The sequence below is a fragment of the Hyperoodon ampullatus genome, assembly GCF_949752795.1.
Source record: "Hyperoodon ampullatus genome assembly, chromosome: 4".
In the NCBI taxonomy this organism is placed as follows: domain Eukaryota; kingdom Metazoa; phylum Chordata; class Mammalia; order Artiodactyla; family Ziphiidae; genus Hyperoodon; species Hyperoodon ampullatus.
Window position 1 is genome coordinate 118,074,950 of NC_136917.1, and position 15,829 is coordinate 118,090,778.

Below are 15,829 nucleotides of genomic sequence, written 5' to 3' on the forward strand. Positions count from 1 at the left end.
AAGTACTTAACTCTTATAAATATAATAAATTAAATGTACAGTGACTAAGTTCTCTGACATATTTCAGTATTTCTGCAGGCTTTGTAAGACCTTAAAATACATTTCAACTAAAATTTACAAGTCTAAAAATCTGTGAGGCATTTTAAGTTGGAAATGAAGGCCAGTGTTACATACTGTAATATGCCAAGTATGTTCCAATACTACTTCAAATAGCAAATACTACATTTTGTCCCAATGACTATAAAAAACTATTCCTGAACTTAACACTGAAGTATTGATGGCTATGGGAATTGTTTCCTAACCTTTTCAAAAATTTGTAATCGTTACATATTTCATCTAAAGACAGCAGCACTCTATGAAGTTTTGTTAAAGGGAATGAGTGGTTTGGGCTCCAGCAGGCAGGCCAGTTCAGGGTGCTGGCATGAGGAACTCAAGCTTGGGGGAATTCAAGGGTGAATTAACTACTGTAGTAAATTCAATGATAAATGAGAATACCAACCTTGGATGGTTGTGGTGAGAATCAAATAAAATAATGTATGGGAAAACCCTTGTCACATGTGAGTTGATGGCAGCTAGTTTTTTGGTAGAATTTTAACCTTTCATTCTTAGTACTGATAGTATCCAATCTATCAGTGTATTTATGAAGTTAAATTTTTAAAAAAGCTTTAAATTTATTTAAATAAATTAACCCTTCTTAACATGAAGACAGTTTCTAACCTTGACTAATCTCATAATTACTCAGGGAACAAACTCCTGGTTTCTTATAAGCCACTGGGCTTCATGATTGCTTAAATCAATTCATGAGGGTTGGAAACCAGACCCTCTGTTTGAGCAGATGTCCTTATCAGAACATAGGAATATTTTTTTCTGCTTAAAAAAAATATATCTGAGAGCTTCCCTGGTGGCGTAGTGGTTCAGAGTCAGCCTGCCAATGCAGGGGACACGGGTCTGTGCCCCGGTCCGGGAGGATCCCACATGCCACGGAGCAGCTGGGCCCGTGAGCCACGGCCGCTGAGCCTGAGCGTCCGGAGCCGGTGCTCCGCAACGGGAGAGGCCACAGCAGTGAGAGTACTGCGTACTGCAAAAAAAACCAAAAAAAAAAAAATATATATATATCTGAATTCATAGAACTGAAATTTTAAGAGGAGACTGCAATTACAAAATCTTCCTTTAACTAAGATTTCTGGCCTGACATTTCCTTACAGATAATTAACTACTTAAGGAAGTGGGGGAAGGTGGAAAAGGTAGCAAGTGTAAAATCAGCATGCTAGGAATCAGTAGCCAGTGACTATCCACCAGGAATTGATACATCTCAGAAAGCCAAGAAGAAAATATGAATTTCTTTATAAAAAAATGTGATTTACATTGAACTTTTTTTTAAAAAACATTAAGTATTTTCCAAAACAAGCTACTCTGGCTTGGGGTTCTGAAACAAAATGATGTTAAGAATAGAGGAAGGGCTTCCCTGGTGGCGCAGTGGTTGAGAGTCTGCCTGCCGATGCAGGGGACATGGGTTCGTGCCCCGGTCTGGGAGGATCCCGCATGCTGCGGAGCGGCTGGGCCCGTGGGCCGTGGCCGCTGAGCCTGCGGGTCCGGAGCCTGTGCTCCGCAGCGGGAGAGGCCACAGCAGTGAGAGGCCCACGTATGGCAAAAAAAAAAAAAAAAAGAATAGAGGAAAAAAAAAAAAACCTAAACACAGATCAAATGGTTTTCAGAGGTAGGCAGCTACTAGATAAGCTCCAAATGTATCAATATGTATAAAAAACGCTGAAAGGCTATTAATCACAAGAGACATGGCAAATTTTATCATTCTGCTGACCTGAAGCAAGTTGAAAAGCTGGTAGAAAGGCTGCATATTTGGGGAAGAGGAAAAACATGGTCTGTAAGGCCTACCTGCAGACCTTGTTCTGAGAAGCAGAGTCAAGATTACAGAAAGAAAAAGAACCATGGGCTGGTGAGCACAATTTTTAGTATTCAAATCTGCCTCATCACACTCTCTGAATACAGGTCAAACTAGGGTCAATTATTCAGAGTTGGCCACTAATTTGCCACACTTGGAACAGATACAGCCCAATTACCAGCTAGGTGGAACACGTGGCCTGGGATAAGGGATGGCATCAAGGAGAGGGAGGCAAACTTAGCTGGGGCTTGGGAATCCCAAATGCCCCGATTAGAGTGAAGAAATAATTTATTTGTTGTTGCCATTTGTTTTGTTGTTGTTGTTTTTCCAGGATAGAGGGAAAAGTAAAGCCCTGTTCCTTTGGCAGGATTCCTAGTTGAAACCCTCTCCAGAGTTCTGAATGCCTACTCAAATGCTGAAACAGAACTCTGCTGTATTAAAATTAATGTCGGGCTTCCCTGGTGGTGCAGTGGTTGAGAGTCCGCCTGCCGATGCAGGGGACACGGGTTCGTGCGCCGGTCTGGGAAGATCCCACATGCTGCAGAGCGGCTGGGCCCATGAACCATGGCCGCTGAGCCTGCGCATCCGGAGCCTGTGCTCCGCAATGGGAGAGGCCACAACAGTGAGAGGCCCACGTACCGCAAAAGGAAAAAAAAAATTAATGTCAACTTGTCCAAGATGGACATACACTATGACCAAAACATCTTCCAGCTGAAGATGCCAGGAGATAATTCAAAACAGCACATGGAAAACCATGATTAAAAACAGGTTCTTATTTTCCAAGCATAGTTATTCCAGTCTCTTCCATAAAATTGCTTCTGTAAATAGTTTTTTAAAATGTATCAAAGAGATTCTCCTCCCAGTAATCAACCGCATCAAATCTATTTCAAGTTAGGAGTTCTTATGTGTCCTGTTAAGCACACACTATGATTCAATCTTCTTGTTCTCTAGAAATCCATCAGATGTATTATGCTGCAACAAAGAAGTGCTTTCTTTCCTTGTCATGGTAGCAAAAAGCATATCCATCATCCCCAAGGTTTCTAGTAGTTCTCTTTGGTAATCAATCTCTTTTTCTACAAGTCCTTGAAGTAACAAAAACTTTTTATCAACTACAGGTGACTGACCAATCACAGGTAGATATATATCTAGAAAGAGAGGAAACACATTTACTAGAAACATCTTTCTAAACAATACATGAACAGCAATATTTAGAAAAAGTACAAAAATATTAAATATAAAAGACATTGAAAAATCTGTACTTATTTTACAACTTATGTTCTACATAAAGTAAACAATCCATCTGAAAAACGTTATTTCAAAAAGAAATTATTAAAGAAAGTACAGTGTTAAGGTTCTGACTTATTTTCATTTTCCCATTAAAAATTAGTCATGGGGGCTTCCCTGGTGGTGCAGTGGTTGCGAGTCCGCCTGCCGATGCAGGGGACACGGGTTCGTGCCCCGGTCTGGGAAGATCCCACATGCCGTGGAGCGGCTGGGCCCGTGAGCCATGGCCGCTGAACCTGTGCGTCCAGAGCCTGTGCTCCGCAACGGGAGAGGCCACAACAGTGAGAGGCCTGCTTTTTACTATATCTTTCAGCACTAGAGATTTTTTTCTGTTCTTGAAAATACAGTTTGTGCTCTTTGGGGAAAAAAAAAAAAATTAGTCATGGTCATTGCAGGTATTTAAGGAAAAAACTTTTTAAATTATAATAACCCTGGTGCCAGCAACTGAAAGCCAATCCATTGTAAACATTTTACTCCCACTTTAAAATGCACTGATTTACTACTATTGTTTGTTTTCTCCATGAAGTCTTCACTGGAGAACTGATAAAGACAAGGTATATCAATCTATTTGATTTCATTATTTGACATCTCTACTTCTGCAAGTATGCTACAATTTTTCAGGTTTTAACAGCTACTTACCAATAATTATTTCAGCAGCATTAATCAAAACAGGGGCAAATCTTGGCTGGGACAGATTCCTACAAAGCAAAAATTCTGTTTACTGAAACCTGCAAACTTAAAGAAAAAAATCCTTAAAATAGATTTACTAAACTGTTCTGTCAGTTCTTTACAAAGCTCAAACTAAAAGTAAATTTGGAGATAAAATTTCAGATGCAAAATACATGCGCTTCATAGACATAAAACATACCTTATCAAAAAATTAAGAACACGACTGATTTCCTTTTCATCTCGACCTGCAAGGGCATTTGCAAGGACTCCTCTTCGATTTAGCTCCTTTATGATGGAAACTGTTATCTCAGGCGTCTTTATTGCACAACTGGGCTAGAAAAATTTTCAGAGTCAACATGAGCAGACAAGACAGTACAAGAAAAAAATAATAGTCTTGGAACTCACTAACAATTACCAAATTTAAACAGGTTTTTTTCTTCCCAGTTTTGAGTCATGGTAATGACAAGGCAAGAAACAAAATGATTCTTTTAAAAATAAGCTCCTTGTAGATACATCAATTGTTAACAAATGCACCACTCTGGTCGGGATGTTGATAAGGGGGGAGGCTATGCATGTGTGGGGCAGGTAGTATATGGGAAATCTCTGTACCTTCCCCTCAACTGTGCTGTGAACCTAGAACTGCTCTAAAAAAAAAGTCTTAATAAAAAATTCACACACAATCTGTAGTGAGGTGGATGGACCCAGAGTCTGTCATACAGAGTGAAGAAAGTCAGAAAGAGAAAAACAAAAACCGTATGCTAACACCTATATATGGAATCTAAAAAAAGATGGTTCTGAAGAACCTAGGGGCAGGATAGGAATAAAGACGCAGACACAGAGAATGGACTTGAGGACACGGGTAGGGGGAAGGGTAAGCTGGGACAAAGTGAGAGAGTGGCATGGACATATATACACTACCAAATGTAAAACAGATAGCTAGTGGGAAGCAACCGCATAGCATAGGGAGATCAGCTCGGTGCTTTGTGACCACCTAGAGGGGTGGGACAGGGAGGGTGGGAGGGAAGGAGACACAAGAGGGAGGAGATATGGGGATATATGTATATGTATAGCTGATTCACTTTGTTATAAAGCAGAAACTAACACACTATTGTAAAGCAATTATACTCCAATAAAGATGTGAAATAAATAAATAAATAAAATTGATTACCATCCAGCCCTTATTAAAACTCATTGACACAACTGGTATTTGAGAAAAGAAATCTATGGACCAAGTTAACCATCATTGCTCTCAATTGGTTTTTAGCTCTATCCTATTATAAGTGAATTCTTACTTGAATTGTATTTGGTTACCTATTTGCTGAAATGACACTACAGAAGTTGTGGCATTTATTATTATGTCTTTGGCTTTTACAAAGGGTTAATACATAATCCTATGCTTGAGAATATTTCTGCATCTTCTAATGACATAAAGACTATCACATGATTCCTATATTTTTCTTTGTGTTCCAACTAAAAACAACTCATGATAAATTTCTCTGTACTATAGTGTGAAAAAAAACGGTGTGTATTTTTTCTAAAATATAGATATATATGTTTCCTTTATCTGATAATAACAATTATGAAATTCAATCCATTATCCTTTTTACCTTGCTTCTAGGAAACTGGAATATACATTTATGTTCAACTCTAGTATATATTCATAGCCTAAGTTTATGCATCTTTCTATAGTATGGGTATTCATATTCAATATGATTTTAGCAACCTACTTATATGTGTGTGTCACAAATTACATCCACTTTTTTGAAGTAGAAAGAGTATAAATAAATTAAAATTAAAAAAAAATACACACACACACATTCCTCACTCACCTCAAGGACTCTGTCAAGTGCCTTAGAGATCCGGAAGTTTTTCAGATCCCTGTCATACAATTCTAGGTGTTTCTTTGATGGTCTGTTGATCAAAATGTCATCCTGCATTGAAAAGTAAATTTACAGAGAAAAATCAAATATCCTTTTAGAGCTTCATTCAAAATAAACTTCTTCATAGTGGTATTTTTTCATAGTTCTGTGGTGTCCTTGAACTGTATCATAAAAAATGGTCATATGCCCATATTGTCGATTAAATGAAAATGGAATAATCTGCCACATCACTGTGTTCTTAGTGTCCTTTGATTTTAACTTACGATATATACATGATACCTCCGTTCTGGGCAAACATTACTCACTGCAATTCTCTTTACATAGCAAGCAGTGATTCAGCAGAAAGAGAAAACAAGAATCAGAGAAACTGCCATCTAGTCCCAGTAAAGAAATCCTGGATCAACACAACTTCCTTATATCTCCATCTTCTCCATCTTCAGATGCCAAATGGAGATATTATTGGCTCTACTCTTTTTCAGGGTTGTTTACAAGATCAAATCAGACAGCATGTGAAAGACACTGTTCTGAGCACCATACTATTGTTATGATTCAGGGCATTAAGAAGTACAGTTCTTATTTCCCATTACTTATTAATGTCCCCAATCTAGCAATGTGGAGATAAATGAGGTAGAGAAAAACAAAATGAAGCTAAATGCCATGTGAACTACACTTTTCAGTAATGCGCAGGGATGAAGTTGGATACTCTAACAAATTTTACCTTTAAAAGAAATTACATAAAATATATAAATACCTGTTGTTTCATATAATTTTTTCCTTTAATAAAAGTTCGATATGCAGGCCTTCTTCTCCTGGGAAGAGAATCCTTCTTTGCTTCAGATTTCCGATGTTTAACACTCAGTATTCCATTGGTCATTCCTACAACTATTGTCTCATCTTCATGCTAAAAGCAGTTAGAAAAATAAGTTAGTATATTTCTAACACATAATTCATCTTACTTTTTCTTCAAAATACCATTTATAATGTGTTTGCCACTTATCCATACTTTCAACAAGAGTTCCATTCAGATATAGATACTCTAACAAAAAGTTAGAATAAAATCATTTTTTTCCTCCAAGATACTATTATATTGACAGAACTTTTAATTATACTTGGAAATTATCACTGGCAGTTTGTATAGTAATACACAGTTAATGATATTTTAAGAAACTTCCAAAATATTTTCCCACATCCTCTTCCTAGAAAAAGAATGATGTGGTAGCATGACTTTCCACAATCTTGTCAAGAAAATATTTTATAATAACTTTTCCCCTCCCAATTTCTATATAATGTATTCAAATCTATTCCTCCTCAATGGCTCATGAAACTTGACAATGAACATTCCAGAAGGAGCAGTTAACAAAGAAAAGGAGACATTTCATTGTGTTGACCCCTATTCTCCTTTTTTGCTCAGAGAGCCAACTTGACTTTCTGGAGTATTTAACCCTTGGGGTAAATGTACTGAAGAGAGATTTATCTGCTTTCCAGGTCCTGTCCTTAGTGTTAACAATGCCTACAATAGTGCAGTTAGTTTCAAGCTATGCAGTGAGTGGGACCTAAATCTGAATTCATGCCTAGTTACTGAAACAAGTTACATGTTCTAGCAATTATCTAATGTGGTGAGAAGAAAATAATACTTATTCAAATACAAAGATAAACCCTAATATTCCATTTTAGTTTCATTTAACAGGCAAGGTTAGTGAAAGCTTTAAAAAGAGCTAAAAGTACTTACTGCAAGTGCAAGACTCAAAATTGAAGCTGCATAATCAAAACTGTGGACTACTTTATAGGAAGTTGTGCTATATACTTTCACCTTCCTAATGAAAAAGAAAGCTTTGTCACAAATCATCTTGGAAATGAGCAAAAAGGTAAAATTTCTATTTTTTGAAACTCAATATATGAATATTAAAACTTATACAACAATGAAGAAAAACAATGATTAATAATATTAGTTACAAACTAATTCATCACTGGATCTCTTTTAAAAATGAACTGTTTATTGTTATGCTTGCATAAAGACTTCAACCAGCCACCAGAAGGATAGACCACTATCTCCTGAAAATGAAACTTGAAAGTAAAGAAAAAGCAACATGAATGTTCATCGGAAAGAGCAGGGTTTCTCAACTTCATTCAGCATTATCGACATTTCGGGCAGGATAATTCTTTGAAATGGTGGCTGTTCTGTGCACCGCAAGGTATTTAGCAGCATCCTTGGCCTCTACTCACTGCATACCAACAGCACTACACCCCCAAGTTGTGACAACAACCAAAAATGTCCGTACATAGTGCCAAATAGCCCCCTGGAGGACACAAATCACTCTGGGTTGAGAACTACTATGAATAGAGCGAACTTACACCTAGCTTTTGAGGGACACATCTAAAAATCAAGTCCCAAATTGCCTAGTAACACCATTGCAGAGAATTTGCTATATATTTACATAGTAAGTTCCTCTGTATTAGAAATATTTTCTAGCTTTTAAAATATGTATACTTTTTAATAAACATGCTGAAAAACCAAGGCTTTCCATATCAGTGAAAAAGGGAAACATGGAAATAAAATGACCAACAATAGATAAATATAAGTAAATTCTGGAACTGGGCCATCATTCTAGCCACATGTGGCTAATGAGCACTTAAAATGTGGTCAGTGAAAAAGAAGAAGGGAATTTTTAATTTTACTTAATTTTAATCAACTTAAATTTTAAGGCAGTATAAAATATTTTTCTGTTAAACACAAGTATATTTATTTCACTTTAACTGTAAAGTATTACTACTGTATTAAGGGCATGTATTCGATGCTGAACTTGCTTCTAGTCTATCATTAATAATTTTTACATTGCATACATACTGAAATAATATTTTAGAGTAAATAAAATATATTATTAAATTAATTTTACCTAGTACCTTTTAGTTTTTAAACATGACTGGTAAAACACTTAAAATTACATATGTAGCTCACATTATATTTCTATTGTACAGCACTGTTCTAGAACATGAATTAATGAAACACTAATACCTACTGAAAATAGTAATATTTGGAAATATGTATTTCTATACATTAATGTATAGAAATTTTTACATGAAGTTTTAAAGAATACAAGCTAGAATATATATACACATACTCATTATAAATATTTCAAAATATACAAACATACAATGATTTTAAAAGAAAACTACAGAATAATAGAAATTATTTTAAAAGATTAACGTTCAGATGGTTCAATAAAATTCCTCAAGTATATAAATCAATAAATTACCTCAAGGGGGAAAATAAGTTTGCTATATGTAAATGAAATGTCAAAACTATTTTCAACTCAATAGATTTTTTTCATGGAAATCATTTGGTAGAATATTTATTCTATCACAAATACTGCAGAAATAACTCATTTCCTCAAGCAGTAAACATGTGTACATTAAGAATGATCCAGAAAGAAAATTAAAATGCTAACCTATCCAGTGAGCCAGAAAGTAACCTCTGTCCAGAGCTGCTCAGACATAAGCACGTCACAGTTTTATGATGATTTTTCAAAGACACTAGCAACTGTCCTCCTTTTAGCATGTCCCAGACTTTAACATAACGACCTCCTATAAAAAGAAATAATCATCAGTTTGATTATGAAAAGATCTGAAAAACACTCTTCACTGGACACTCCACAGCATGGAGTGGAGGGATTCCAGAGCCAGACTGCCTGTTTCAGTGCTGGGTCTACTATTTACTGGGTAGGTGGCTGATAATAATTACAGTTCCTACCTCACAAAAACCTGTTATGATGATTAAATAATTTCATATTTGTAAAGTACGCAGAACTGCCTGGCAAAATAAGGAGTATAATCAAGAAAGATTTTATTTTAACAAAATTAAAATAAAATCATTCTACAAAAGGAATTCTGTATAACCATGGAAAAGAATAACATAGATTTCATTTCCTAAAAATTCTGTGAATCCCAACAAAACTGAAAAACTCTATAACTTTTACTCTAAGAATTGGAAGCATCTTTAAAGGCAATTTAATCCAGGGGTTTAAAAAGAATTTTTTTATTATGGCATCTTTTCTTTCAATGAAATATTAAGCAAAAGTCTAGTAGGTAAAATGGAAAAAGAGGCTGGGGGGCTGGAGGTGGGAGGGGATGAAGTTCTTACTTATCCTGACTATGTAAAAGCGCCTGGAACCCAATTTGCAGTCCCTGTCTCCCCACATGTAGCAGCTCATGAGAGAGATCACAGTTTGAAACCACTGATCTGGCCCAACCTCTCATTTTCAAGGTCTATATTGGTTAAAGGATTGCCCAAGGCCACACAATTAGCTACTTACACGACAGAGATTAGCATACAGGTATCCACTCTCCCTGTTCAACTTGTATATACTTCCATTTCTCAAAACAACGGCAAGAAAAATAGGTAACTCTGACAAGATTATCAACTTACTTTGAAATCAAATAGGTACTGGGGAAAAGAGTATAAAACAGGATAACTTCTATTTGGATTTTAGAATTAAGCAAAAAACAAAACAAAACAAAGCTACACACTACCTACGTATTCTTCTAATGTCAACACATTAATTTTGACTTAACAAATGAAAAAAGACAATTTACGTCTTCCATTATAATTTTTTAATTGCACCTCAGTTCCAACTTGATAAAAAATATATCAAGGCCCCTTTGACTCCACATTATCTTCTCCTCCAGCACTATCAGCTATTTGCTGGGTAAGGCCATTTCAATCAAGAGTCACATAAAAAGAGATAAGCCTGATTCTAAATCTGAAAGAACCTGTGTTTTCAAAATCTGCTGCAGAGCTCTTATGTAGGAACAACAGCAGGAGTGCGACCTGGATTTTTAGATTAAGTACACAATGAAGGCTCTCAAGTTCTGAGATTTCAGATCTGCCGCTTACCACTTTGTTTTGGACAAATTACTTAAAACTTTTATTTTCTTTTGCAAAACAGAGGGAGAACTATCTTGTAGGCTCACCTAGGGGACTGGAGATAATATATTTATAATAGCATAGTGCCTGGCTCATATTAGCTACTCAATAAGTGAAAATTGCTTGCCTGTGCCACTTATCAACTGTCTGAGCAAAAACTGAGACATGCATTTCAAGTGCACACTGACAAATTATAAAGAGTAACTAATAAAGAAATATCTGACTCAAGAAGAACAATATTGGTGAAAGCAATTTTTAAAAGAAATACCTGCTGATACTAGAAGACCTCCAGAGGGAAAAAGCAGGACACTCTCCACTGGCTGCCCATGCTCAACGGAGATAACACTCTGGTTTGTTCGTGCATCAAACATCTTCACAGTGTGATCATATGACCCTAAAATGTCAATTTTTGTACTATGTGAGTTTCACTACTCAAAATAACAAAAATTATATGTGTGTGTGTGCATAATCAAACATAAACTTTAAAGGGAGAAGAAGCATAGATGAAATTTTAAAAAGACATATGTATACTCATGAAGACAGTACTTCCAAACCCTCTGGTACTATTGACTGTTTCTGAAGCACTAACCTACACAGAATCTTAAATGATTCCTATCTTCAGACTACTGTCACTACTGAGTCGCCTGGGAATCTTTGCACAGGCACCCATTAAGACTGAACTGCACTATCTCTGTTTCTTGGCTGCTGAAGAACCTGTGAAAACCAGAGTACAGGATGTTTACAAACACATCTGGAGGATGATAAGAACAATCCCCAGGGACTTCCCTGGTGGCGCAGTGGTTAAGAATCCCCCTGCCAATGCAGGGGACACAGGTTCAATCCCTGGTCCGGGAAGATCCCACATGCCGTGGAGCAACTAAGCCCATGCACCACAACTACTGAGCCTGCACTCTAGAGCCCGCAAGCCACTACTGAGCCTGTGTGTCACAACTACTGAAGCCCGCATGCCTAGTGCCTGTACTCTGCAACAATAGACGCCACCGCAGTGAGAAGCCCGCACACCGCAACGAAGAGTAGCCCCCGCTCGCCGCAACTAGAGAAAGCCGGCCCGCAGCAACGAAGACCCAATGCAGCCAAAAAACAAAAAACCGAACAAAAAAACACCCTGCCTTAAGTCTGAGTCATAAACTTAAAATAAAAAAGCTTATTTGATTAAAAAAAAATCCCCAAAGGAAAAAGAAAATAAAACAATTGGATAAACAGAGACATATTTTTTTATACAACTTTTTAAAACTCCTCTATCCCAGGGTAAGCTGGGATGAAGTAAGAGTGGCATGGACATATATACACTACCAAATGTAAAATAGATAGCTAGTGGGAAGCAGCTGCATAGTATAGGGAGATCAGCTCAGTGCTTTGTGTCCACCTAGAGGGGTGGGATAGGGAGGGTGGCAGGGAGACACAAGAGGGAGGAGAAATGCGAATATATGAATATGTATAGCTGATTCACTTTGTTATACAGCAGAAGCTAACACACCATTATAAAGCAATTATCATCCAATAAAGATGTTTAAAAAAAAAAACCAAACTCCTCTATCTCAAAAGAGTCCCAAAGCAATATTAAAGTATATCAATAAAATTACCGACTTCAGGAGGGAAGAAAAAGATTTCACCAACCTGTTACAAAGAGATCTGGGTTCAGTTTGCTAGCACATCCACACCTCACATAATCAGAATGTTCTTTGAATGTCAGAATTTCCTTGGAGTTTGGAATATCCCATAATTTAACTGTATAATCATCAGCCCCAGAGACCACATGATATTTGTCAGCTGTAAAATCTACTGTATGAACTGCTCTGAAAGATCAAGGATCAGTATATTAAAAAGCAAGGAAAAATTATTTCTGGCACCTTCTGACATCAAACACCCCTCTTCCCAAAATAACAAAAAAAAGCAGCTCAGTTTCAGTGAATAATTGTAGGGAGAAATCATGAGAGAATAAGAAAATCTTTAAAACAGGTATTTGTCCCCAAGCCAATTTAAAATTTATATACCCCTAGTACTATGAAGTTAATAAGAATATTAAACAGTAGCCTTAAAATTGTATTTTCTAATAAGTTAACATTTCTACTTAGGACCTCAACAGAAAGTAAATGTTCTAAATGTTGGCACAAAGGTACTTTAATGTGAAATTTTCAAAATGGGTAGTTCTTAAAAAATTCTAAGGACACTGTCACTAAGTAGGATCATATTAAGTGAACTTGTTATATTTAAAATGTTTCACTGATGGACTAAGACTATCCTGATAATATAAAAAACACTGTTGAGATTTAAAATCAATAGCAAACTTCAGCGATGACATTGGTAATCCTGAAAGATATAAAACTGTCCCTAGCCATTTAATTTATAAAGGGGCAAAACACCAAATCCAAGTAGAAAAAAATCCACCTTCCAACTTGATTTCAAAATAACAACCTCTAATATAGTCCAAGCTTTTAGAGTTCTCATTAATAGTTGTGAGGTTGCCTTTAGATCAGCAGTTTATAACCTCAGCGGGGTCACAGAACTCACTGAGAAGTTAACGAAAGCTACAGGACATCTCCACAGATAACCACACATCTCCTAAAATGTCACATACAATTCTAGGAAATTCATGAGCCCCATCAAACTGGACCATAGGACTGAACCAAGTTAAGCACTGTCTTAGAACAACCAGAAAATAAAGTCCATGATGGTACATAATCTTCACAGAACTCTGTTTTTTTCAAAGCCTGTAAAACCAGTAGAGCTTACAATAATACAAAACAAAACAAAAACACATAAAAACCAACTATCTGTAACTGTATGGTGACAGATGTTAACTCAATTTATCGTGGTGATCGTTTCACAATATATACAAATAGTGAATCATTATGTTGTACACCTGAAACTAATATAATGTATGTTAATTATAGCTTAATAAAAAATAAATTAAAACAAAACAACTGTCTCTTACTTAGTATGGCCTTCAAAATGCCTGAGGGGAGCCCTGCCACTTATATCAAAAAGCTGAATGCCACCATCTTCACTGCCAGCCACAAGCAGTCTACCATCCTGCCGAAAAGTAGCACAGTATGCCGTGTCTTTAAACCGTGAAAAGGTTTTTATAGGTTCTTGGGAGTATCGGCCATAAATATGAATCTACAAGAAGATAAAAAACACAGTATTAAAACAAACAAACAAACACAGTATTTTACTAGATGGCTCAAGACCAGTAGTAAATATAAGCTACATAAAAGAAAAACAAAGATTATATTTACCCTTGAAGAAGCTGTGACAGCGTAATTATACGGAGGCTGTGGAGAAAAGTCTACTTTTGACACTGCACCAAACTCCTTGATCTGAACAGGGGTCTTAATGAAAAATAATAGTGTATTAACAAAGTTACAACTGGTAAGACATATTTAAGCATATAATTTCTTATTAACAATTTCTTTTTGTTCTTAGTAACTAAGTTGTATTTAATACAGAAGTATGAAGAAAGCAAAAAAGATCCAAATCCCATCACCTATACAATCTCTGTGGCCATTAAAGTAAATAAATATATGGTTGAAAAGCCACACCCCACTTTTTCTCTTTAGCTGTCGAGTTTTCTGTGATTATTACCAGGAGAAAGTTATGCCTAAACCAGCACATATTTAACCATGTATTTTTTAACTGGCACCAAGATCATATCACAAGGCTGCTCTGCACCTTGCCTTGTTTTCACTTATTAACACCTTAGCTAATAACTTTGCATAAGAGCAACAGCTTTATCATCCATTATAAGATTCATCATAATTTACCAGTTCACTACTAACAAACAGGTTTTTCTGAGATTTCTTTTTTTTTTAATTAATTAATTAATTTATTTATTTTTGGCTGCGTTGGGTCTTTGTTGCTGCACGCAGGCTTTCTCTAGTTGCGGTGAGCGGGGGCTATTCTTCATTGCAGTGCATGGGCTTCTCATTGCGGTGGCCTCCCTTGTTGCGGAGCATGGGCTCTAGGTGTGCGGGCTTCAGTAGTTGTGGCTCACGGGCTCTAGAGCATAGCCTCAGTAGTTGTAGCGCACGGGCTTAGCTGCTCCGCCGCATGTGGGATCTTCCCGGACCAGGGCTCGAACCTGTGTCCCCTGCATTGGCAGGTGGATTCTTAACCACTGCGCCACCAGGGAAGTCCCTGAGATTTCTAATATTACAAATAACACTTCAATGAACATCTTTATACATAAAGATAACATACTTTACACACAAATTCTGGAGAGTATATTCATTCATATTCAGAGTAAGTTCCAAGCTGTGGAACTTACATGACCAAAAGTTATTTTTATCATAATAGATAATGCCAGAATTGTCCTCCAGAAAGTCTGCACCAATTTCCCTCCCTCAAGTAGCAATGATGTTCAAAATTTTTCATTTGTGCCAATGTAAGATGAAAAAGTATACAAATTATTATCCAATAATTTTATTATCCAATAAATTATCTAAAATCCAATTATTGTTTTAATTTGCACTTCTTCAATTATGAGTGAAGCTGAAGCTCTTTTAATATATTTATTGGCCACTTAAACTTCTTTTTCTATAACTTCCCAATCCCAATCTTTTCCCATTTTTCTGTTTAGTTGTTCAGCTTTTTAAAAAAAATCATGTTAGCCTTTACATGTAGTCTAGAAGAATTAATTTTGCATCACTTCCTCCTTAGATTAAGAAAAATGGGAAAAAAAACCACTTCTTTCATGAGATTCAAATTCTAAAATTTAATTCCTTTGGCATTGATTAATCATCCATTCTGTGCTAGATAACTTCTATGATTAAACTGATTAAGGAATATGGGTTTTTATTTTTATATAACTCCAAGAAAAAAATATCAGATATCAAATTTTCCACCCAAACTATAAGCTGCTGATAGATTATTTTTAGTTATTAGCTCTCTATTAGCATATCCAAAGTATAAAATATGCTGAAGAAATTGACATAAATGTAAAACACCTCCCTCCCTTAATTTTGTCTATACTTACCTTATAGTTGTTCCAGTACAGTGTATCTTGGGTGATTTTTTCACCAAGTACAGGATATGCCTGGATCGCTACAGGCTTATAACCAGCCATACTTTCATAGAATTGCACTGTTATCCAAAGGTAAATAGTTTGAAACTGATGTTAGAAATAAAGCAACTCTGCCTCACGTCTGAAAAAGA

General features: G+C 36.2%; 1 protein-coding gene across 2 annotated transcripts; it reads right to left on the reverse strand.

Moving 5' to 3' along the window:
* Positions 1 to 1,782: 1,782 nt before the first annotated feature.
* On the reverse strand, positions 1,783 to 15,740 carry UTP15 (UTP15 small subunit processome component; the record flags this gene model as incomplete). Of its 2 annotated transcripts, none has more annotated exons than XM_079702227.1 (12): positions 1,783 to 3,045; positions 3,824 to 3,882; positions 4,053 to 4,186; positions 5,683 to 5,784; positions 6,485 to 6,634; positions 7,463 to 7,547; positions 9,180 to 9,315; positions 10,923 to 11,048; positions 12,293 to 12,471; positions 13,611 to 13,795; positions 13,915 to 13,950; positions 15,651 to 15,740. In XM_079702227.1, 12 exons carry the CDS (start codon positions 15,738 to 15,740, stop codon positions 2,825 to 2,827), a joined length of 1,503 nt encoding a protein of 500 aa, XP_079558353.1. In that variant the 3' UTR covers positions 1,783 to 2,824. The 2 variants fall into 2 exon arrangements, with proteins under 2 accessions (XP_079558353.1, XP_079558352.1); XM_079702226.1 differs by having other exon boundaries at positions 13,915 to 14,007.
* Positions 15,741 to 15,829: the final 89 nt, after the last annotated feature.